Genomic DNA, 24,659 nt, shown 5'->3' with positions numbered 1-24,659 from the left:
AAAGAGGGAACTGTGTTGTAAGGTGAGCTTAGAAACTCCTCCAGCAGGGCTGGGAGCTGTGGAGCTGCTCTGCATTCTGATTTATTTCTATTTTTAAACTTGCAAGGTTTGTAATTAATGGCTCGAAGACATGAGGAGAATTGGAACAAATCTCAGCCTCAGCTTCCTCTGCGTGTTGTTAATGGCTGCTCTGGCCACTAATGTGCTCCAATTTTCCCCACATCAAGCTCATGTGATCCAAGCTGCAGGAAAGAGAGTGGATTTGTAATCGTCTCTCTGATGTACAGGATAATTGCTGACTTTTATCAGACAGCAGTTAAACAAAGACTTGGAAAGAAATAAATATTCCTTAATTGCAGCACTGCCACTGCTCACAGTGGGAGAGCCTCTGGAAGGAGTAGCTGGTCCCCATTATCACTGTTCCACACTCAGACATGCAGGAATGAGTTGAGTTCCATGCAGGGGTTTATTTATTTCCCAACTGGAAGGAGGGCATGTGCTTTTATCACCACGGAGAGCAAGGACTGCTGTGGGAATTTGCCACCCCCTACACCCAAACACACAGAGAGAGGAGCTCCCAGTTCCTCCCAGCCAGGGAAAACCCTCCACGGGTGATAAACAGGTTTTACTCCCACACAAGACAAATAAATGATCTCATTTTATCGGTGTGGAATTAGCACCAAGACAGAGCATAAAAAACATTTCTAGAGCCAACTTTCCTGCCTGCTCCCTGTAAAACAAGCTTTAAATCCTGAAGCACTGCAGTCTGAAAAAAGACAAACACACACATTTACAGCCCTGAATGGAAATGACTCCCTTGGAGCTGACACTTCCTTCTACCCCCCAGGACATCCCAGTCAAAGAATCCCTGCACTTTTATATCCACAAATGTCACCAGCACTTAGTTCTGCACCTGTGATGCCTTGAGGACCTTCCATAAGTTAAAAAAAAAAAAAAAAAATTAAAAAAAAAAAAATCATGCAAACAATCCCTCCCCAAGCCCAGGCTGCTGTCAGGATTGCTGAGAGCTGGGCCTTAATGCTCTGGGTTCCTGTCTGAAGGGATCTGCAGCAAGGCACACATGTGAAGCTGCCACTCAGCAAATGCCCCAGAGTTTAGAGCCAAGAAAGACACAAAAACAAAAGGAAATAATAGTGCTTAACATCTAACTGTGAGGAGATCAGCCAGGAAATATATAAAATAAATAAAATTGTGTACATAGTGTGATGTGGGCTCACAAAAGTGCTGATAACAGATTAAACATGTTTATTTCACTGTTTTCAACCACTGCTGTATTTTCCATGTGCTTTTCCTACAGCTTTCCTTTTAAACCATCACAAACCCAACAAACTCATCCCAATTCCATTTCAATAATTCAAAATAGGTGTTTTGTGCCAGGAATTGTGAGACTCGTGGTCAGGGTGGCACCAGGCTCCAGACATTCCCAGAATCACAGAATATCCTGAGTTGGAAGGGACCCACAAGGATCAGGAAGTCCAACCACAGGTGAACATCTAAAAGCTCAGGATTCAGCAGGGAAGGTTTAATATTAAGGGGGATTAAGTGCTGATTAAAGGGAGCATCCCTCAGAACAACTTGGAATTTGCTCATTTTCCTCTCTTTGTACCTGATTTCAGGAGAGGGGGGGTCTCGTCCCCTCAGGTTTTTTTTAGGATCACAGAATTCTTTAGTTTGGAATATCCTCTAAGATCATCGAGTCCAGCTGCTCCCCCAGCACTGCCAAGGCCACCACTGACCCATGTCCCCAAGTGCCACATCCTGTTAAACAGGGGGACTGGGACTCCACCACCTCCCTGGAGAGCCCTTTTGGGACAGAAATATTCCCAACAGAAACCTGCACAGCAGGCTCTGGCAGCTCTGAGGAGACTGCAGCATGGTGACACCCCCCAGTTTAAAGGGTGTCTGTCCCCAGGATCCCAGTGACTCCAGGCCAGGTCCCTGTGCCATTACCTTGCCATGCTCCTCCCAGGAGTTGCTCCAGGTCCAGTAGTGAGCTTTGTACAGCCCAGCTCTCACTGCCATCAGCTCGTTGCCACGATAATAGAAAATGGGCCTGGAAGGAGAGCAGAGCTGCATGAGAAACACCCACAGCCAGGGCCAGCCTCCTGATAAGGGCCACAAACCCCTTAATGGCATCCCACTTCCCATGTGGATATCAGGCAGGAACAGGCTGCCTCCTAATAGTCTCCTCTGCAAGGTTTTCAATTAACATTTCTTAAAGTGTTCATCAAGTTGAGAGCTCACAGGGTGCAAGAATGAAACATTATCCAGCTTGGCTGCCAGGGATTGTTAATCCTTGAACTCCCAGCCCCTGGGATTTCCTCTGGAGCGTGGCGGTTCCAGTGTCAAACAGCTCTCAAGTGCCTGCCTGCCTGCCAGGGAAAAGGGGATTCAGGGGCTCTGGGATGCTCAGGATCCTCTGCCCAGCTCTGCCATGGAGCTGGCAGTGCCACACGGGCAGGGTGGAGCTGGCAGTGCCACACGGGCAGGGTGGCCAGGAGGACACCAGATGCCGGTGTGTTCTGGATGACATCTCTGAGAAACTCCACATGGAAAAACCTGGCAGCCAGACATGCTGTGGTTTTAATTCCTCTCCATTTTTCCCCCCAAACCTCACTTTGCAGCATGTAAACACGCTGCTAAAGCTGCACTTGCTCCCAGAGGTTTCCCTAATTAATAATTCATCCAGGAAATGCATCTCACTCGCTGCATCTGTGCTGTTCCCTGGGCATCCCAGCAACATTCCTGCTGGTTTTCCCAACAAAACACTCCTGTTTTTTTTGAGGAAACAGCACAAAATTTCGCTGGAAGGGACTATCTGCAGGAGAGGGGGTTGATTTGTTGGTGCAACTCCTCTGTCCAGCTCTTTTGGGCTGCTGACAGAGCATGAGGGTGAAGCTGTTTGTCATTGTCAGGGGGAACCTTTGTCTTTTCTTCTCAGATGCCACTCAAAAAACAACTCACTCTGGTGATGCCACTTAGAAAAACCTGCAAGGTGAAATTTAAATATCCCTGTGGGAATTATAGGAGTGACCTCAGAGCTCTTTTAGCCTATAGTAACAATGAGCCTCCCTCCTTTGTCACCAAGAGCTGCCACCAGTAACAAAGGGGAAGCCCATCCCTACATCCTTAACACACCTGGAAGTGAAATAAAGGCAGCAAGAGAGACCTGCCAAAGTGCAGCACCTGAGCTAAACCAGTGCCATCATCAAAACCTCCCAAAAATATTCCACACAGCACTCCAGTCTCCTTTTCCTTGCCATCAACAGCCAATAATGGTCAGTTATTCTGTGCCCTCCTGACTGAAAGTTTTATGTTTTTCCTTGTAAAAAAATACATTTTCTATTCTGTAGGAGGATCCAGCTTGTACTCAGTATTATGATATAAATTATTTCTTTTCCCCCACACACTCACTTTTTCTTTTTAAGCTTAATCTTTTAAGTTCTTACACAAAATCTGCATCTCCTGGAAAGTTTTTGAGGGACTGTGAAAACTTTGTCCTGGTCATGTCTAGGGGGAAAAAAAAGGAAATAAAAAAAGAAGGAAAAAAAAAGCCACAACATGCTTTGAGTGATTGTTATTGTAACACAAGCAAGTTGGTGACTGCACTGAAATTCCCTTTTAAAACATCAAAGAAACTTTCCAAACTTCCACAAGATAGACCAGGCTGTGTTTGAGGAATCTGCAAAGCTCCTGTAATACTCAGGTGTGCTCCTTGCTTAAGAGGCACAAAAGGAATTTCACAGCACAAAGGTTCTCATCCAAAAAAAAAATGAGCTCCAAAAATGTTTTCCATGCCTAAGTCTCCTTGCTATCTCCCAAAGAATATGATTGTAGTCAGATTTCCCAGGCTGCCAAATTCCTCACCAAAATCCCAACTCCAAGACCTCTCCTGACTTCCGACACTTCCAATAAAATATTTGTTGGCCAGATTTGCTGTCAGATCTTGGTGCCTGTGCCCAAGAACTAACAGCACATAAAGATTCCAGGTCTTTCACCCAAATCTATCCCTGCAGAAGCACTCCAGGACCTTGGGAAGAGGATTTTCCTGGTGTTTCCAGGTCCTCTGCAGCAGCACAGCCTTCCCCTCCCAGCTCTGCAGCAGGACAAGGACCCAGCACAGTCTGGGCAGCTCTTGCAGTGATAAATAATGGATCCTCCCCCAGCCAGGCTCCAGTTCTCAGGCTTTTATCTCCCCTCCTGCCATATGTTGTTGCAGGGATCCCTGCTAACCCTGTGACATTTTCATCTGTCCCCAGACTCCAGTGTATGGCAACATGCCACACGTCAGGAATTCCCACCTCAGCTCGTTCCAGCGGAGCAGGAGCTCAGGGGGAAGCTCTGCTGCTGCCTGCTCTCAGCTTCCATTAAATACCTGTGAGCTGGTGATAAAAGCCCAGCCCCAAAGCTGGCATCCCTTCAGGCAGGAGCAGGGCTGGCAGCTCTGGGATAATCACTGACCTGTCAATGAGCTTGCCCTGCAGCATGACAGGTAAAAGGTCGATGCCATCAATCTGTCTGTCACTGGGAGGCTGCAGACCCGCCAGGGAGAGGCTGGTGCTGAACAGATCCATCACACTGCCCAGCTGATGGCTGACCTGCAACCAAAAATCAACAGAAGCACGTTTGCAAAGAGCCCTTCAGGAAAATCTGTGTGGAAACAGGTTCCCTGCAAAGCACCCTGAAAACCTCTCCCTTTACACTGCTGCAGTCATCAGTCAACTCCTCTGAAAACAATAAAGCAAAGAAACAATCCCTATTTCTCCACTTCCAGGGAGAATCTGCATTTTTGATTCTTTTTTTTTTTCCATTTTCCTCTCCCTCTCCTCACTCCTGTGTATCCCTTTTCCAGGAGTGTGCTGCCACGGGGCTCAACTTAATTTAGCAAATTCCAGCTCATTTGTGGATTGAAAAATCAGCACTTACACCAAGGGAAAAAAAAGTCCTTGATTTGTTCCCTTCTCCAGGTCATCTCTGGAGTCCAGAATACCCTGAGAGAGTTCCCAGAAAGCACAGGGATAGATGGATAATAACAAAAAGAGCCTGATGACTTCATCTGCAAACCATTTCCAACAATTCAAGAACTGTAAAGTTGTGGTATTTTTAGTCCATATTTTAATAAGGGAGAAAAACATCTGGGTTTGGCTTCAATGGAGATGTGCAAGGGTTTTTTTTTCCCCTTTTTCCTTACTTGGAAGCCATACTCATCTCTATGCTCTTAATTATTTATATTTTAAAACCCTCCAAAGTCTGTTCTGCCTGATTTTTTGTGAGCATTTGCTCCCTCCACGATAGTGGGAGTTGTTGCAGAGTGTTTAATTAGTCAGTGACACACTCAGTTAAAGCAGATGCTGCCACCTCAGGAGCACCAGGATGCACCAGCACAAGATGTGACAGGAAAAGAGCATTTTCAGCCACAGCACTTGTTGGGAAACAAGAAACCATTGGATAAAACCCCACAGCTGGGAGCACCAAAGCACTTTCTGACTAAAATCCAAGTCCAATCCCAACAGAACAATGTTGGGACTATCAAAGACGTTTTACCTCTGATTCCTTCTACTCACAAACAGACCCCCCCAGCCTCTAAGCTGACACAAATTATTTAAATGCAACAAATGATGACACGATAAATGAATTTTTATGAGATGCTGGCTCAAAAATAAAGGGGAAAAAAAGGGATACTAAACCTTGTATTAAGAGGTTGGGCTGAACAAAGTGAACACAAAGGAAGAATTAAGAAATTTAAAAAAAAAAAGAACTGGGGAAAGCAACATGCAGGGGCCTAATTACAAGTTTAACATTACAATATCACATTACTTGATTACAGTCATTTCAATTTTTAATGGCTTTCATTCATCAGGAGGTGTTGGCAGGAACACATCTTATTAAAGCTGCATGCAAGAATCCTGCCACAATTCCTTGGGAGGAAACAAAGTGCAAAGCTTGAAGCACAAGAGGGAACCTGGCTGTGGAAATCCTTGGGAAAGCAGCTGGATCAGCTGACCATGACCAACATGTCCTGGGCCCTCAGTTCAGGATTTATCCATGGCCACAGCCTGGGAAATGCCCTGCTCAGCCTGGCCTTGGGGACAGGCACAAAGGGAGACTTTTCCCAGACAAGCTGTGGCTGCCCCAGCTCTGGAAGTGCTCAAAGCCAGCTTGGGTGGGGTTTGGAGAACATTTATTCTTTATTTTAGTGCAGCCTTTTCCTCTCCTTAAAATGATTTTAATCATCCAGTCCCACTTCCCAGCTCCAGCAGGACCATCCCACAGCACAGGATGGTGTCCAGGTAGTTCTGGGGTGTCCCCTGAGGGAGCTCCACACCCCCTCTGGGCACTGAGGAAAGCTCTGCCCCATGTCCAGGTGGAGCTCCCTGGGATCAGCTCCTGCCCATCCCTCCTGTGCCATGGCTGGGCCCTGGGAGCAGAGCCCGGGCCCTGCCCTGTCCCCTCCCTGCACAGGGACATGGCCAGGGCCCCTCTGAGCCCTGCCCTGTGCCCTCCCTGCACAGGGACATGGCCAGGGTCCCTCTGAGCCCTGTCCCTGCACAGGGACATGGCCAGGGTCCCTCTGAGCCCTGCCCTGTGCCCTCCCTGCACAGGGACATGGCCAGGGTCCCTCTGAGCCCTGTCCCCTCCCTGCACAGGGACATGGCCAGGGTCCCTCTGAGCCCTGTCCTGTGCCGTCCCTGCACAGGGACATGGCCAGGGTCCCTCTGAGCCCTGTCCCCTCCCTGCACAGGGACATGGCCAGGGTCCCTCTGAGCCCTGTCCCCTCCCTGCACAGGGACATGGCCAGGGTCCCTCTGAGCCCTGCCCTGTGCCCTCCCTGCACAGGGACATGGCCAGGGTCCCTCTGAGCCCTGCCCTGTCCCCTCCCTGCACAGGGACATGGCCAGGGTCCCTCTGAGTCCTGTCCTGTGCCCTCCCTGCACAGGGACATGGCCAGGGTCCCTCTGAGCCCTGTCCCTGCACAGGGACATGGCCAGGGTCCCTCTGAGCCCTGTCCCTGCACAGGGACATGGCCAGGGTCCCTCTGAGTCCTGTCCCCAGGGCTGAAGCCGGGGCCATGAGCAGCTCCCAGCCCTGGGGGCTCCTCCCTGCCCTCATTCCCACCTGCAGAGCTGCAGAAGGAGCAGCTCCAACCCCTCCTGCTCCCCCCACCCAGCCCAGCAGCCAGCCCCTGGCTGAGCCCTTTTGTAATCAGAGCTCTCACAATTTCTCCATCTAATCCAAAAATCACTTTTCTTGTTGTGGCTCCGTCCCAGCGCCTCAATCTTTTGATAAGAGGCAATTGCTGACCCCGGGCTCGTGCCTTTAATGTCACCTCATTTATCCAGAGCGTGGGGACACTCCTGGGGGGCCACCATGCTCCCCTTGTCCTGGCCCTTATTAACCAGCACCAGATGTAGATGACTCTCTTTAATCATCCAATTACGTTTCTGGTCTCAGACAACATTTTTGCCGTGAAGCAGAGAAAACTTCTTAAGGAAATTAAATGCCCATGCCACAGCCACTTGGATTTATCTGTGCTCTGCAGCACCACGTTGAAGAAGGAAAAAGGGAAAAAAAAAAAAAAAAGGTTAATGTTTATATAAAACTTTGAAGTATTTTCAGAGAAAAAAAAAAAATTACCATTTTTCTCCTGTCAACAGGGCTCTTTCATTCTAGTTGCCTTTCCCTTTTATTTATTTCATTTTTTTTTCAAGAAAAGAAAAAGAAAAATCCAGAGAGGGCAACAGCCCAGAGAAAATAAATAATATATAAACGGAGGGAGATCAGATATTGCTGTATCAGTGAGGAACAGCCGGTATTACGCACGTAAGGACGGATTTTTTTCCCCCTCCTTCCCCCCCTTCTTTTTAATAAACTCTCAGTATCCACACGTCGTCTTTAAGAAAATGAAATCCTTTTGCTGTGGGCCACGGCGCTGGAAGAAATAGTCCCCAGTGCTGTTATCAGTGCTTTCAAGCTTTAACTCTGAATCAAAGGCGACAATTAATAAAGTCGCCCCCGCCAGGAATGGAAAGGAGGAAAGCTAAATATTTGAAACTGGGTGAACAAATGTCAGGGTGTTTTTAAATAAAATCCTTTTACAGTTATCACAGCGAGCAGACCTGATATCCCTGTCTAATTCAATTTCAATTTGCGCCCCATGGGAGATAGGGAAGAAAAGGTTGCAATGCTGTCTTTGGGTTGATATGTTCTTTTCTCCTTCAGGAAGCAGGCACGAGAGAGGAAGGGGAGGAGGGCGAGGGGAGAGAGGAGGAGGATTCAAATACCAATAGAATATGATTTTTTTTTTCCAGCTGGATCCTTCCAGAAGGCAGATGTGATGCGGGGAATGTTGAAACGCTGATTTGTTGTGAATTCACCTGGAAAACGGAGCCGAGGAGGGAAGTGCAGCCAGGCTGTTTGTGTGGGAATAAATATTCCTGGTGGGGAGCAGAACTCACTGAGTGTTGATGCCAAGAGCAACACACACTCCTGAGGCATCTTTCCCCTCCAAAAACCTGCAAACCAGCCAACTGCACCAATTATCCCCAGCTCCACAGAGAGCCTGGCAGGTGCTCCTACCCTGTCCCTCACTCCTTGTGTTTAGACCCTGTGCTCCTGAATTCCAGCACAGGAATGTGCTCTTTAGTAAAAACAAAACTCCCCAGCCTCGTGGATCAATGAAATTATTAACAAACTGCCAGGTGGAATCATGGAATGGTTTGAGTGGGAAGGGACCTGAAAGCTCATCCAGTGCCACCCCTGCCATGGGGGGAACACCTGCTACTGTCCCAGGGTGCCCCAAGCCCTGTCCAGCCTGGCTTGGGCACTGCCAGGGAACCAGGGGCAGCCACAGCTGCTCTGGGCACCTGTGCCAGGGCCTGCCCACCGTCAGAGGGAGGAATTCATTCCCAATATCCCACCTAACCCTGCCCTCTAGCAGTGGGAGCCATTCCCCCTTGTCTTGGCACTATCTGCCCGTATAAAAAGTTCTTTTCCCTCCTTTTCCCAAGGCACTGCAAGGTTGCAGTGAGGTCTCCCTGGAGCATTCCCATCAGCAGACAGAGCTTTTCACACAATAACTGGATTTCACTGGCCAGAGACACAAACTCTCCTTTCCTGGTTGCAGCTGTTCCACCTGAAACAGCTCCTGGCCCTTCCCTTGCTCCTCAAATGGAAAGGAACAACCACTGCCCTGGGAGCAAACCCAGCACAGGAAGGACTTGACCCTTCAGCTTTCTGCTGAAGTTCACAACTCCCAAACCTTTGCTTCCTTCAACTCTTGAACAGTAGGAGCAATGAGAGACTTTGAAGCAGCTTTCCACATTTCACAGCCCCCTGGAGTGCACAGGACTGGGGCTGAGCAGTTAAATCTCCTCCAGAGGATGGTGAAGCTACAGCAAGATACAGAAAAAAAAGCCAAAAATGCAGTGGTGGACACAAGTCTCTCACCTGTGGTCAGGGCTGCTGAGGGAGCAGTGCTGGAGCCTCGAAGGCAAGAACACAAGCAGAAAACACAGGTGAGTTTCTATCACAGTTCCTGAGCAGCAGATAAGGAGGATTTGAAGTTGAGCACGTGCTTAAGGCTGACACTGGCATGGTGGAGGAGAGATTTTGGGTGCATCCCAAAACCTGGGAGCTCCAGGCACAGCTCAGCTGCCCAGCCCACCCTGCACACACAGCTCTGCACAGCAATGCCTCTTCCCAGGAATTCAAGCAGCAGCTCCCAAAATCTACCTGGGAGAGAGGTCCCAGCCAGGCAGAAAAGAAGCGAGCAGAAGGATTTCTCTCTCCTCCTGTTCTTAATTATCCTCAGAGTTACTACAATGGAAAGAATTTTTAAATTTGGGCATTTTCTCGTCCCCATTTATAATGCGTGTTTACTTTTAGCACATTATTTAGTTTGGACCCAGCAAACAAAACACTCAGCTGCAGTTTCATGTTCTCCTTTGCTAGCCCAGGGCTGTTGTACTTGGCTTGCAAAGGCTTTATGGAAATGTTTAAATTTAAACAAAATGACTGTTTTCATTTCAAATTAGAAAAATAATAAACCATCCTTGGTAGGTTTGGTGAACTCTCGAAAAATAATGAAACCAAACCACCCTCCTGCCCTCAGCTGCAGATCTGAGCTGCCTCATGGTCCCTCCTAAATGTAAATGATAAATTATCATTAGCCTGCCTCAATTAAACCACCCCAATGGAATGCAACCTCCACAAATGTTTTATTTATGACCAGTTTGCAGGCTGGAGCACGGTGCCCAGCTAATGAAGGATCACTTTCTGCAGGGCTCAGAGATGCTCACCAGGGGGAGGGGGCTCTGCTGTCCCTGGGATCCTGCAGCAGGACTGATTGCATCCTTCTGTAATGAGAGCTGGGACAAGGGGGGCTGGCAGTGCCACTGGGGGGTTATTCTGAAGTGATCCTATCTGCATTTGTGTGCAGGCAGCACAGAGCAATAACGTGGTGTCTGAACCTCCCTGAGTGGAACTTTCATCAAGCACCAAAGTGAGAGATGTGAGGGTCAAACCCCTTGGTACCTCAGGGCATGGAGAGTGTGGGGAACAAATTCCTGCTCAGTTTGTTCAAACAAATGAGAAATATCCAGGTCCAAAAGAATAAAGGGGTTAAAAAGAGCAGGAAGACAAGAGCAGAGCCTGGGTGCTCACAGCAAAGTTGAGCACAGACCCTCTAAATGGAAACTTGCATTGAAATGGCTCAGCTGTCTGGGGCAGCAGCAGCTCCTTATTCACACCAACACCTGGACTTGGGGCAAGGTAAAAGTGTGAAGCAAAGCCCCCTGAGCCCAGCAAGGAGCTCTCCACTCCCTGCAGCACCCCCAGGCTGCTGAGAAGTGCCCCAGGCAGACTCACCCCTCCTGCAGGGATGTGGCCAGGCCACCAGGCGATGGCTGGCTCCCTCATGCCACCCTCGAAGGTGGTTTGTTTGCCACACAGGAAGGGCCCATTGCTTCCTCCTAGAGACAGAAAAAAAGCCTTAAACCCCACAAAACACCAGCATTTCCAAAGGACACTGTCACCCAGGCTGGTTTGAAATGAATTCTCATTTCTGCATGGATGCTTCTTCAAAGGATATGGACAGAGCTGGGTTTTTGTCATTATTTCTTTGTTTGTTGTGTTGTGTTTGTGGGTTTTTTTTCAATATCCATTTGTGATGAAATTTTAGGAGTGTCTTTTCAGCACAGGGAGAAAGTGACAGTTAAACACACCTTGCTATGAACAACCAAATTAAAACCAAACCCCACACAAACAGAAAATACTTCACAGGTGTTCTCCTTTCCTCTAAGGGTGTTAACTGCTGACTGTAACCAAAGGAAATCTTGCACTTTCAGGCAGAAACATCATTTTTACATGATGATTTTAAATTTTATAGTACCAGAACAATATTAGATGAAGGTGTAAGAGAGAGAACAATAATCCTGCATTCCCTGAATGGTCACTCAGAGATGGCCAGGGCTTTGCAGGAATATCTGGAGTTTTAACCCAACCCTGGAGCTCAGCTGGCCAAGGAACAATCCGGGAGGTCTCATAACTGATTCCAGGTCACACAAAGTCAAAGCCAGTGGCTGAGCTGAAATCAGAACTCAGGTTACTCCCTGCTCTGTGGTTCAATAACCACAAGCCAATCCTGGCTCCAAAGAGAAGAGAGCAGGTTCTAAAATCAATCTGCAGTGATTTGTTTCAGAGAAACCATCACTTAAACAAAAGAAAATTTGTTAGCTAAAAGAACTTGTTTCTCTTCTTGATATTTTTCATGAGAGCTGAAGAATGAGGGACTCTTGAAGTCTCTCTAATTGCTCAGAAGGCTGAAATATGCATTTGGCAGATGGAGAGTAAACACCCTGCTAAGTTACTGAGCCTGGTTCTCAATAAATTACAGAATATTCCCTTCCTGACAGTGCAAATACACACAGGTAACAGCAACACTGGGTCAGGAAAAATTCCATTTGGCCAAGTACCCCTCCTCCAACAGTGACCAGAAGCACTGAACATAAATTATTCCAAACATAAATACTCTGTCTTTTGAGGCTTCTCTACCTCCTAACACAGACACTACACACAGGGCATTTTTTCTCCTCAGAGAGAGATTTAAGCCTTGATTTTCCAAGGCCAGGTTTGTTCAGCTGAGCCTCACCTTGCTTGGGAGCTGAAATGAGAGCAGCCCCGTTATCAGAGGTGAAGAACACAAAGGTGTTCTCACTGATGCCCAGCTGCTGGAGGTGCTTCAGGATTTTCCCAACGCTGTCATCGATCTCCCTCACAGCATCCCCATACCTGAGGCAAAAGGAGATGCAAAACACTCAGAGCAGCAAGAAAAGGGTCAGCACAATGTGTTCAGTGGATTGAATTTTACCTGGGCTGCAGAAATCCTTCTCATGCATCAGGTTTTCTGCTGCCACTGCAAACTTTTCTGTCTCTGGCCTGCAGAGAGCAGCCCTTGGGTATCGAGGGTCAGGGTTTGCTCAGCTGTGAGCCACTCTTGGACAGAGGAATTCAGCCAAAAAATTCACAAACAGAGGCAAACCCACCTTGCCACAGACTGAGAGGTAATACCATGGCTTTCCTTATGGTTAGAAACTCTTTGAAGCAACACTCCCAGTGTCTACAGAGCTCATTGCCTACTCCAAACTGCATTTTCAGGAGTGCTTTTCTATTTGCTGGTCTGATTTATAGGCTTTTAAAACAGGCACTGATCATACAAAAGCCTTCTAAAAAAATCATCTGTGCCACAGACAGCATTTCACTCCTCACACAACTGGCAAAGGAGCTTAGAGTCCCCCTCCTCCCCCTGAGGTCATGTGAGCTTCACTTCAGATTAAAGCCGAATTATGAAAGAACAATTCAAGCAAATAATGCATTTCAGCACACACACACTTGAGGAGTGATCCATGCCTTGGATCTACCAACCACTGCTCAGGTTGGCTGTTGCAGCTGCAGGAGGAATTAATTAAAACAACCCCCAAAAAGCAGAACTTACAGCCCTCTCTGACTGGTGCCCAGGAATTGTTTGGAGGCATAGACAGGAGCGTGGGTAGCATCAATTGCCCAGTATAAAAAGAATGGCTGCTGGCTGGCCTGCTGCTTGCTAATAAAATCCAGAGCTTCCTGTAAACAACAATAAAAATGAATTTATCCTCTGCCATCAAAATTTCTCCAAAAAGAAAAAAAAAAGCAGAAAGTCACCTTGGCTTGGAAGCCAGCACTAAAATAGTACCTGCAGGTAGAGCTGAGTCAAGTTGGCTTCACCTGTCTTCAGATCAATTTTGAAGTCTTCATAGTACCTTAAGATAAAAGGAAATCAGAGAAAAAAAATCAATCCTAAGGAATAAACATCAGAAAAAGGATTTATCCCCCTTCTATAGATTTTTCCCCTGCGTAAGGAGGTGACAAACAAGTCACAGTTAACACCAGCAAGCTCTCTTCAGATATTAAAAATATGTCACCATAATTGTTCTTATGGGAGAAAGTGGTGACACAGCTTGATGCAAATTAATGACTTCAAGTTTTGGACAAACCTGAGGGACTGGCCTTTTGTTGTAGGGGGCAAAATGCTTTAAAATCTCCTGGTGATTCATAAAGAACTGGTTGAAATGTGAATAAAATTTCAAAAGTACACAACAACTTTCAGTGAGACAGAGAAATGCTGGAAGCAGAACCTGGGCTGCTTTGGAAACATTATTTTAGAGGGATCTTCAGCAGAGAAGGGCCCGGGGAAGTGCTCAGGGGAGTAACAGCAGTGAAATGAGACAACACCAGACTGAAAAATGAATGGACAAGAAGGGCCCAGACTGCAGACTGGGAGCAGGGAATGGAGCTATGCAAATACACAAAATGTTATTCCAAACAGGAAGAGAAGGAACAAAGAGGTCTTTCAGTATAGAATGGGAGCAGCTTCCAAGAGTGGAAGCCTTTAGGGTGCCAGGGATGAGCAAACAGCTCTGGGAGGGCAGCTCCACATCCCTGCACCATCCACATGACACTTCCAGGTTGGTTGTGGTGTTGGACCTTTATTAACCACAGAACCAGGGGATCCCAGAATGGTCTGGCTTGGAAGGACCCCTAAGGCCCATACAGGTGTATAATGGCAGCAGGGAGAGGCCAGAGCAGGCCAGAGGCAGGCCAGGAGCTGGGTTATGTAGGAGCATTGGGGGTAGGACGGTCAGGATGGACAGAGATGAGAGATCCGAGGCCAGGTTCTGGATTTTGGGGTTTATTGCAAAGGGTCTGGGTGCAGGGCCCTCCTGGGAGCTGCCAAAGAAGGAGAGAGAGGTAAAGAGAGAGAAGGCAAGAGCATGGTAAAAAGGATGAGAGAGTAAAAGAGGATGAGAGAGCAAGGTTCCCGTTACAATACAATAAATCTTCTTCTGTGCTGAATATTCAAATTCTCACTAACCAATCTAGTACAAGATACAAATCCTACAGCATTTACATATAGCCTAAAAGAATCATTACATTTCCATACTGTGTTACATTTTAAACCCTAAAAACTCCTCTTTGGGCCCCTTCTGCCAGCCAGCAGGGTCTGCTCTGCCCCTTGGAGCTGCCTGCAAGCAGAGAGTGTTGTCTAATCAAAAGGGGATTACCTTCAGCTGGCCATGCCATTTTTTTCTGGTTCTTCAGTAACTAAGGTATCTCAAAGCTTGCTTTCATTTTAATCTCACTGATAGTTTCTCTATTCTCCAAATCTTTTGCCAGGCAATGGTACATCCAAGGCTTTCCTGTTTCACTCCCCCAGGTTACCTGCCAGCCATGTCCCAGTCCCTGTACACGGGGATGTTGGGGCGCTCGCTGCTGTCGTAGGGCCCAAAGTGGCAGTTTGGGGACCCAAACCACTCATCAAAGCCATGCCTCAGGGGGTGGAACTGGGGCCTGTGCCCCAAGTGCCTGGCAACAAAAACAGCAGGTCAGAGTCAAAATTCTGCTGCAGAGAAGCCACACCTCATCAGCTCATCAGAACAGCATGCAAGAACACAGTCTCTGCCTAAGAAATCAAAACAAAGCATTTCAATCACATAAATGACTCCAGAGCAGTGTCTTGAGCTCTCTCACACTTGTTGCAAGCACAGCCATGCAGACTCACCCCAGTGCTCACTTATATTCCATTTTATTTACTCTCCAATCACTGTTTTCCATTTTTTCCTTCCACTGGTGTCTTCTCCCATGCTGTCTGATGATCAGCACTGATGGACTACACTGCCCCAAACCACTGCAGAGATGCACATAACATTTCACTTAAGGATTCTGATCTATGACAAGTCCCTTTTATCCCACTGAGCTGTAAAAACACAAGGCAAATCTCATGAAATGCACCATTCCATCCTCACCCCCTTTATGGAGCATTCACACTGCCAAAATGGTACAAAGAGACTTGAATGGAAATGAAATGAGGTTTTTGTGTGCACATGTGGATATAAAACGCATTTAGCTACTCCTGATGACAGCTCCTCTCTACTGTGCAGCTTGAAAATCCTCCATCCCTAACTTCTAGATGAAGCTCCTCTCTAATCTCCAGGTTTTGTACTGCAGATTCTACATTTCCTGCATTTACAGCACCTTCAAGAGAGAGAATCCCCATGCTCTCTGTCTCTAAGGGGATCCTGGTAGGTCAATGTTTATTTAACCATTCCATCCTCCCCTCACGAGCCTGGATCTGCCCCCTGTCCACTTTGTGCATCCCCCTCTGCACCTTCTGAGCATAAAGGGCATAAAATGCATTCCCTGGAGTACAATGATCCTTGGAGTTACTCTGAGCTGTTCCAAAGTGAGTTATTACAGAAAGAATTCTCATTTCAGCTATGGTTACAGCTTGGTGATGTAATTGCCACTGCAGGTCTGACCTGCAGGATTCCACCCTTTCCCCTTTTGTAGATGTGGGAACACAAAGTTATTCCTGGCTGTTCCTACAACAGGGCAGATGGAAAAACATTTTATTCTACAGAAGCCCTAAAAGGACTTACAGAGACATTAAACAGTGAATGAGCTCCAGATCAGTCTCTGCATCTTACAGCACAAAAAACTGAGATTTAATGAAACACAACAAATTCCACACTGGTCATGGAAAATACTTGACTTGCAAACTTATAATTAAACCATGGAATTTACTGTCACAGGACACCCTGAAGAGACTTTAGAAGGGATGATGAAACAGTAAGAAAATTTTTTGCTGGAAAACCTCTGTGAGGCCAGGATGAGACTCCAGTTTTACCCTGCATTTCTTCACACCTTTCCAGGGAGCAGGTATCACTCCCAACCCTGACCAGGAGAAGTTTTTGGATGCACAATAATGCCCTGCACATTCCCACTTAGTCCTATTCCTGCTAACAGCTGCAGGTCCTTCCAGATTTGCCTTTTTTCCCAAGGAACTGGCAGCAATCTGCATTTGCCTTGTTTATTCCTTTTCCCTGGGTGTATGAATTTCCATTTATTAGCACTGAACTGCAGCTGATTGCACCCAGCCCACTGAGCTGATCCCTCAGGGCCACTCTCCTGCCTGGATTTGTGCTGATAAATAATTCACTGTCTTAGGGTGCTTTGCTTTCCTCCCAATTCCAGCAGGTGAATCCAACCACAATTCAAACCCTAACTTAATAATGAAACTGATAAAGAAACTCCTGTTACTTTCCACAGGAATTCAGTTCATTAATAAAAACCCAAAATATAGCAAGAGTCAAAGATAAAAACCACGTAGGTGCTCAAGGCAAATTCCAACAGAATATCCTGGTGTTTTCTGATTAAATAAGTGGTGTGAGGTGTGGATAAAAGCCCAGAGTTGAGGAGTTTATAAATACAAATACACACATAAAATCTCATCAACTCTTTGTATGAAGACATATGTAAGCACTTGTAATGGGAACACTCAGGAACTGATCCCAGCAGGGGGAAGATCCATCACACTTTCCAAAGTTGGACATTTGAGCTTCAAAACAGGGTTTTTTTCCTGTAAGTCTGTTTTTATTGCTGCTCCTTCCCAACACACACAGAGTGAAATCTCAAAGCAAGACACCTCCAAATAAATTTACCATTTGCCGATGATCTTATTGGTGTAACCAGCTTTCTTCAGGAGCTCTGGAAGCAGTAATTCAGAATCTGGGATTCCTCCTACTATGTCCTGTGGTGTGTATGCTGTGGAAAACAAATCAAAAACACCTTTCTGACTCTTCAAAATATTACAGCACACAGCTCATGTACTGGATCAGAAATAGACTCATTTGGAGTCCCAGCAATGCCATTCCTTGGAAGTCCTCCCATGGGATGGAGAGAATAAATTGATCCAGGGAGACCAAAGGGAGATTTCCACCCACATGTGCATGAGGGCAAATAATAAAGAGAGCTGCCTCCCCAGTTTGGAGGTGAGACCCTTCAAAGGGAGATGTCATAGAAAATCTGGTGCTTTAGGGGTGGTCTTTTTGCTGTAAATTTGCTTTGTGTTTTCTAAAATGAAGGCAGCCTTCTCCTCAAATAACCAATAAAGGCACTCAGACTGCAAGGGCTGACCTGATCTATTATAGGTTGGACTTGATGATCCAAAAGGTCTTTTCCAACCTAACTCATTCTGTGATTCTGAAGGAAATGAAGAGTGTCTCTCAGCCCCTGAGGCTCCCAGGTGTGCCTGTGCTCAGGGAATCAACCCCAGGCTGCTGCTTCCTGCCCAGCCATGTCCCAGCACGTGGCATTTGTCACTCTGGGACCCAAATCAACCCAGATCTTCCCTGGAAGCACCAGAGGCACGAGGGATGGAAAGCTGCTCTGAAACTGGGTGGAAATCTGCCTACTGAATAAACCTGTGAGCAGCCAGCTCTCCCCTGTGGGTTTTACACCCCCATCTGATTTTCCTTCACCAGACCCCAATTCCCCTGCCCAGAGGAAACATTTCTCAGCCAGCAGAAACAAATGGATCAAGCAGCCTGGTTTATCCTCCTCATTTGATGGGATTTTCTGCTTGATGAGGAGGAAGCAATAAAATTCACCCTTATTACCAGCACTTAACAGGGTTTGGTGGCACTCTGGAACATCCGTGGGGAAGATCCCCTTTGTCCAAAGAGAAACTTCCTAGAAGGCCCAGAGGGAAATCAGGAGAGGAAGGGAGGTGAGGGATGAGGCTCCTACCGTTCCTGGCGTGTCCATTGGTGGTGTAAAAGCCATTCCTGACCGGGAGCCGGCCTGTCAGCAGGGCTGCCCTTGCTGCAAACAACACAAACATTTCCTTACAGCCATTCTCTGCTTAATATTCAGGTTATTGCAGGAGGATGAGGGCTGCACACTGACTGGAGTGTGTCAGTATGCTCTTGTCACAGCCAGGCACTAAATCACTCACACTCTCCCATGAGCCATGGGGAGAATCAGTTCTGAGGCATCATTTGAGTTATTCCAGCTGAAATTTGGCCCCTTTATTAAATTAGCCACACTGAAGAGTCATTCCTTTGACTAGTCAATGGAGCAACCCTTACAGCTCAGTTATATATATATTTATTATGTATTTAAGAGGAAATCCTAGCACAAACTGATTAGATGCTCAAGGCTAAGCTTTCGAGCTTGACTGAACAAAAATCATGAAATACAAAGAAAGAGCTGTCCAGCTTTGACAATAAAAGTCAAGTCCTGACTGCAGGGAATATTTAAACAGATGTTTAACTTCAAGCATATGCAGTGCCACCACTGGCTTAGCAGGATTTCAGCATATTTTAAATGCCATTTCTGAGCAAGGACATCATCAACACACTGGCAAGTGCTATCCTAAATGAGAGCCCTAATAAGAAAATAAAAAGCCCCTGTTCTTCATTTTTGCTTCAGTTCTTGGCAGCTAATCAGGTTTGAGAGGAGAAAAGAAAGCAAAAAAAAAGAAACCACCTCACAGAAAAAACAACAAGGAGAAAAATATCTGCCTCTCCCAGACCCAAACGTTCCTTTTATCTCTTGTCCCTGTCCCAGGAGTTTTGTAAGACACCAGGGTCAAAAGCAGGACACAAACTGCTGCTTTTCCTTGCATGAAAGTCTCACCAGAGCCAAGAGAATCAGACCAAATATGTCCAGCAACAGATCAGATCCTGCTTTGTTTAACTCAAAACGAGAAAGATTAAAAATTGCAATGACTGGGGTTGGAGTACTGAACTGAAATGGTACAAAAATCCTTCAGCTGCACTGATCACTGAAGCAGCGCTCTGTACAAACTGAGAGCTGTCGGGTTTCCAATCCAAACAGAAAAAAGAAGGGAACAAAATGCAAGATCAAAGCAGCAAATCCAGTCTCTGGCCTGAGGGCAGGCACTGGTTTGGTTGTTAGCCCATGTCAGAGGCTGGCAAACACCCCAAACTCCTCAGAGGGAGATGTTTCTCATGCTGACGTGGTTCCAAGTGCAGTGTACTTACAGGGAGAGCAGAGGGGGCTGGCAGTATAAAAATCCAGGAAAAGCATCCCTTCTGCAGCCATCTGGTCTAGGTTAGGGGTTTCCTTAGAAGGCTCTCCGAAAGCTCCCAAATCCCCCCAGCCCATCTGTAAAAGGAACACACCAGAAGATGTCAAAGTCCTTTCCACAACCACACTTTTGGGCCCACATAGCACTTTCACTGTACCCCTTAATTTATAAAGTTTTACAGCGCTCCTCTCCCTTCTCAGCACCTCACAAATGTGACAAAAATGATCTCTGCCAGCCCTGTGGAGCAGGGAACTCTCACACTTTCCCCTGGTGGGTGGGAAATTGAGGCACACACAGGATTAAATGACTTACTAACAGGGGTTAAAGCACTTGCAAGAAGCCCAGTGCCTTCACTGTTACTCAGAGGCCTGGGGGGAGGAAGAGGAAGTTACACGTGGTTTACTCAGGGCTGTGCAGCTGCCACGTCTGAGCCCTCAGTGCCTGCCCTGCTGAGCTGGGGCCCAGGATTCCACCTCTGCCTCTGGATCTGTCCCTCTGCAGGACTGCAAACACAAGGAAAAGGCCTGAACTCCAAAGCAGCACTGCAGGAAAAGCAGGGAAGTGTTTGAAAAGTCAGAGGAACCTGCCAGAGGCATCACCAGTCCCTGTGCTTATCTGCAGGACTGTGCCTTCATCCTGCTGTTCCTCCTGACTCACACACCAGGAGAACCACAACATTCCCATCAGGGGTCTGTGCTCACTGCTGGAAACCATTCCTGGGAAAAGCTCAGCTGCAGGCAGAAGGTTCTGGAAGGGAGCAGCTCAATGAGCCATTAGGCACCACAGGTGCTGGGGATTCCACTGTGCTTTGGGAAAGGCAAGGTGTGTGTCAGGGGAGCCTTGGACAAGGAAATCATTGCAGAGATGGTTTCTGAGTTAAGGAGCAATTAAATGGTTCCCCCTGGGATGAGGAATTAAAATGGATCCAATGGATTCACCCCCAAGTTCTTGATTTTTCTTTATCATCAAGGAAGAAAGACAAAAAGAATCTCATGTGGCTCCAATTCCAGAGTCCCTGAGGATCAAGGGAAAAAACCCAGGGAGAGGTGTTTTTAATGAACATATTAAATAAATCAGTAATTCAGAGAAGCTGCAGACAGGCCCCTCGTGCTGTACCATCACTTCCAAAGTGGGAGAACCTGTCCCAGAGAGCTTTCCTCTGGAAAATTACAAATGCCAGCTGGGGAGGGGGAAATATTCTGAATGGAAAACTGAGGTCACAGAATCACTGAGCTTGGGAAATACTCTGAGCCCAGTCCCCACCTTGTCCCCAGCCCAGAGCACTGAGTGCCACCTCGAGGGCTGGGGACTCCAAACCTGCCTGGGCAGCCCCTGCCAGAGTCTGCCAGAGGCTCAGCTGGCTGGAAAAGCAGGGGATTCTCCTGCTCAGGAATGTGGGAACACCATGGAACAAGGGGCAGGGTAAACTGGCAAAAAGGGAAGGGTTTGCCCACCCTCGTGGGCTCCTGGAGGAGCTTCAAACAGCAACAAACACATTTCCACCATAAACACACCTGGGAGGTGACAGGAAATTATTAGGAGAGAAGCAAACTGGGTGGATGGCAGCGACCTGATTGTGTTGGGAATGAATATAATTCCTTATCAAAGTGGCCAAGGGCACAAAACTGAAAAGGTTTTGAGGTAAATCCGTGATCATTTCTGCTCTTTAATAATTTACTGCCATTTTTTCTCTCCCCAGTTCAGAGAGCCATAACGGGCAGAATTACTTTTCTTGTTTAGTTGTTTCGTTTTCTTGTTTCGTTTTTCAGGAGGCCACCAAGCCCCTCCTTGTGACCAACAATCACTAGGACAGGAAGGGAGCTCTGGACATCATCCAGCCCAAGGCAGGGACACCTGGGGCAGGTGACACAGGGACACGCCCAGGTGCGTTCGGGACAGGAGACCCCACATCCCTGGGCAGCCGTGCCAGGGCTCTGCCCCCCTCCATGGGCACAGGCTCTCCCTGGCCTTGAGAGGGAACTTCCCGTGGTTTGGGTCACGGCCGCTGCTGCTCCTCCTGTCCCTGCACACCACCGGGAGCAGCCTGGCACCGTCCTGCGACACCCACGGGAACATTTGTACGGATTGACGGGCCCCCTGCCAGCCTGCCCTGCCCTGCCCTGCCCCGGCCGGACTGCCCGGCTCCCGGTGCCCCCTCAGACGGAGCTGCCCGGCTCCCGGTGCCCCTCAGACGGACCCGCCCGGTTCCCGCTCCCTCCCGGGCCGGACAGCGCTCCGGGGCCCGCACATCCGTCCCTCCATGTCACCCCCCCTCCGCGGGGCGACACCACCCGCGGCCCCGCGGTGCCGCACTCACGTCGTCCATGAGCAGGAGGACGATGTTGGTGGTGGCGGCGGCGGCGGGGCCCAGCAGGGCCCAGCAGAGCCCCAGCGGGCCCAGGGCCCAGCGCAGGCCCCGCGGCCCCGGCGCCGCGCTCGCCATGGCAACCGGGCCGCGCGCGCCACGTGACCGCCCCGCGCGCCGCACGTGACCGCGGCCCCGCGCGCTCCACGTGACCCGGCGGGAGGGGAAGGGGCGGGGCCAAGATGGCGGTGTGCATCGCCGTGATCGCCAAGGAGGTGCGGGACCGCCGGACACGGGGACAGCGGGACACGGGGACAGCGGGCCCGGGGGCACAGCGGGACACGGGGACAGCGGGACACGGAGATTGCGGGCCCGGGGGCACAGCGGGACACGGGGACAGCGGGACACGGGGATTGCGGGTCCGGGGGCACAGCGGGCCCAAATGGCCTCTTGAGGCCTGAGTGAGGCCGGGTGCAGCAGCGAGCTGTGAAGCTCAGGTTGTGGGGTTGAGGGGAACGGGGTCAGTGGGGTCAGGGGAGGGTGAGGGGAGAGGGGCTCTGGTTTTAGGGTCTGAGCAGGAACTGGGGCTGTGGGGTAGGGGAGAGGGGTATGGGCAGGATCTCGGGTTGTGGGGCCTGGATGGGGGTGAGGGAAGCAGAACAGAGCCAGGGGCAGGGGGGCAGCCACTGGGGCTGGGCAGGAGCAGGGGTGGGGCAGCCAGCACAGGCACAGTGCAAGGGTGCTCTGGGCTGCCCTGCTGCTGGGAGAGAAGGGTTTTCCTTGGGACAGACAGACATGGGCTCTGCTGGGGCAGGAGAGCACAGAGACCAGAGCCTTGTGTGCTGCTTGTGCCAATGGATCTCCTGCCATGAGGACAGCTGTGCTCCAGCATGGGGAGGGGCTGTGCTGGGAACATAAAGGGTTAACCAGCTCTGGCAGCAGCAGATCCCAGGCAGTGTGACTTGCTCTGCTCCCAGAATTACCCTCTGTACATCCGGAGCGTCCCCACAGAGAACGAGCTGAAGTTCCACTACACCGTGCACACCTCCCTGGATGTGGTGGATGAGAAGATCTCCGCCATGGGCAAAGCCCTGGTGGACCAGAGGGAGCTCTACCTGGGGCTCCTCTACCCCACTGAAGACTACAAGGTGTATCTTTATCAAGCCTTGGGCCAGGCCATTGTGGGTTTAGTTTAATCACAGAATATCCTGAGCTGGAAGGGATCATCCAGTCCAACCCCAGCCCTGCACAGACCCCCAGCAATGCCACTCTGTGGGGATTTGTCCAAACTCTCCTGGAGCTCTGGCAGCTTGGGGGCCGTGCCCATTCCCTGGGGAGCCTGGGCAGTGCCCAGCACCCTCTGGGGGAAGAACCTTTCCTGAGATCCAACCTAAACCTCCCCTGGCACAGCTCCAGCCATTCCCTGGGTGCTGTCACTGTCACAGAGAGAACAGCTCTGTGTCTGGCCCACATGAGGAGGTTCCCCCCTGTTCCCTCTCAGCTTGCCCCTCTGGGCACAGTCCAGCCTGGTTTCTGGCTGTGCCAGGCCCTGCTGTGTCGGAGCAGTCCTTGACCCCTGCCCAGGTACGGCTACGTGACCAACTCCAAGGTGAAGTTTGTCATGGTGGTGGATTCCTCCAACACAGCCCTGAGGGACAACGAGATCCGCAGTGTGAGTGCCCCACAGCAGAGCCACCCCTGGGGCTGCTCCTCCAGCTCCTCAGGACCACTGAGGAACAAACTGGTGATGAATTCACCTCCCCTCCCTTTGCAGATGTTCCGGAAGCTGCACAATTCCTACACAGACATCATGTGTAACCCCTTCTACAACCCTGGGGACAGGATCCATTCCAGGTGAGTGCCTTGTCCACGTGGATCTCTTTGACACCTTCCTGGCATTTTCAGGACACCTCTGATGCCACAGGAGCAGCCCTGTGGTTGGCCAGTTCAGGTGTGTGCTCTAAGAGCCCTAATGAGAACAGTGATGTTGGTTTGGGGCCATTCCTACTCATGAAAAACTGATGGTGTCATAAAAAGTTCTGCTGAACTCTCACTGCTACCTCAGAACTGGGGCTACAAACATTAAGCCAAGAATTTTTTTGGGAGAAAAAATTACCTGAATATAGAGGTAACAATAGTTGGACTTGATAGTCCTAGAGGGCTTTTGCAGATTTAATAATTGCAAATACTGAAGAGTAGTAAGTAGAACAGGTAAAGAATTAACAAGTGCCCTTGTCCAGGGTTTATCCTTGGGTAGGGACAAACATTCAGCACATGGAATTCCTCACCTGTGAGGGCCAGTGTCCCCCATTCCCATTGTAACCTCACAGGGAATTTCAATAAATTGGGAGTTTCTATGTCCTAGGCAAGAAGAGCTTTGCAGACACAGAGCAGCAGCCAGGATAAGACCTGTCCTTACAGCTCAGCTTAATTAAAAGTCATTAATCCCTCAACAGCCTGTGCTGTAAAAAGGAAAACCCTGTGCCCAGCTTAGGGAAAGCCAGGCAGAGGCAGGGTGAGAAAGTGGTTTTGTTACAAAAGCTGTGCAGAATGAGCTGCTTCCTTTAATAATCTGTTTATTTCCCTCTCCAGGGCTTTTGATACTATGGTGAACTCCATGATGATGCAGGTGTGCTGAAGCCCTTCCCACCCCCCTGGGAAACATTCCCTGTGTGCAGGAGCATGCCTGCAGTGCTGTAAATATTCCATTCTGTGTATTAATTTAAATTTGTTCTGTGTAAAATAAACCTGACACCTGCAAGATTTGCCTGGATTTGTACTCAAGGAAATGCACACCAGTGCTCACAGACTGATGGCATGGTTTGGGTGGGAAGGGACATCTTGCACTGTCCCAGGCTGCTCCAAGCCCCCTGGGACAAGAGGAGCTTCAAGGTCCCTTCCAAGCCA

The 24,659-nt window shown here is 48.8% G+C and overlaps 2 protein-coding genes across 3 annotated transcripts in view; one reads left to right on the top strand and one right to left on the bottom strand.

Annotated features, from left to right (window-relative positions):
* Positions 1-21,893, bottom strand: part of GALNS (galactosamine (N-acetyl)-6-sulfatase) — a 40,754-nt gene extending 18,861 nt beyond the window's left edge. Inside the window, exons 1-12 of one of the 2 annotated variants that reach the window (XM_084214909.1) lie at positions 21,765-21,893; positions 19,401-19,524; positions 18,142-18,216; positions 17,055-17,157; positions 14,776-14,919; positions 13,250-13,316; positions 13,013-13,140; positions 12,170-12,309; positions 10,888-10,991; positions 4,483-4,619; positions 3,471-3,531; positions 1,972-2,074 (exon numbers count right to left, since the gene is read on the bottom strand). In XM_084214909.1, coding sequence (XP_084071035.1) covers positions 1,972-2,074; positions 3,471-3,531; positions 4,483-4,619; positions 10,888-10,991; positions 12,170-12,309; positions 13,013-13,140; positions 13,250-13,316; positions 14,776-14,919; positions 17,055-17,157; positions 18,142-18,216; positions 19,401-19,524; positions 21,765-21,890 — 1,312 coding nt within the window. In that variant the 5' untranslated portion in view covers positions 21,891-21,893. The remainder of the gene's footprint in view (positions 1-1,971; positions 2,075-3,470; positions 3,532-4,482; positions 4,620-10,887; positions 10,992-12,169; positions 12,310-13,012; positions 13,141-13,249; positions 13,317-14,775; positions 14,920-17,054; positions 17,158-18,141; positions 18,217-19,400; positions 19,525-21,764) is intronic. The other variant, XM_084214908.1, reaches the window with a different exon arrangement.
* Positions 21,894-21,980: 87 nt separating this feature from the next.
* On the top strand, positions 21,981-24,505 carry TRAPPC2L (trafficking protein particle complex subunit 2L). The gene is made up of 5 exons (XM_084215057.1): positions 21,981-22,027; positions 22,730-22,902; positions 23,337-23,424; positions 23,527-23,606; positions 24,345-24,505. Exons 1-5 carry the CDS (start codon positions 21,995-21,997, stop codon positions 24,388-24,390), a joined length of 420 nt encoding a protein of 139 aa, XP_084071183.1. The 5' UTR covers positions 21,981-21,994; the 3' UTR covers positions 24,391-24,505.
* The last annotated feature ends 154 nt before the right edge of the window (positions 24,506-24,659 follow it).

This window comes from Fringilla coelebs (genome assembly GCF_963513975.1).
Source record: "Fringilla coelebs genome assembly, chromosome: 14".
NCBI lineage: Eukaryota > Metazoa > Chordata > Aves > Passeriformes > Fringillidae > Fringilla > Fringilla coelebs.
Note: the sequence above shows the minus strand (reverse complement) of the source record. Positions and strands in the feature narration are given on the sequence as shown.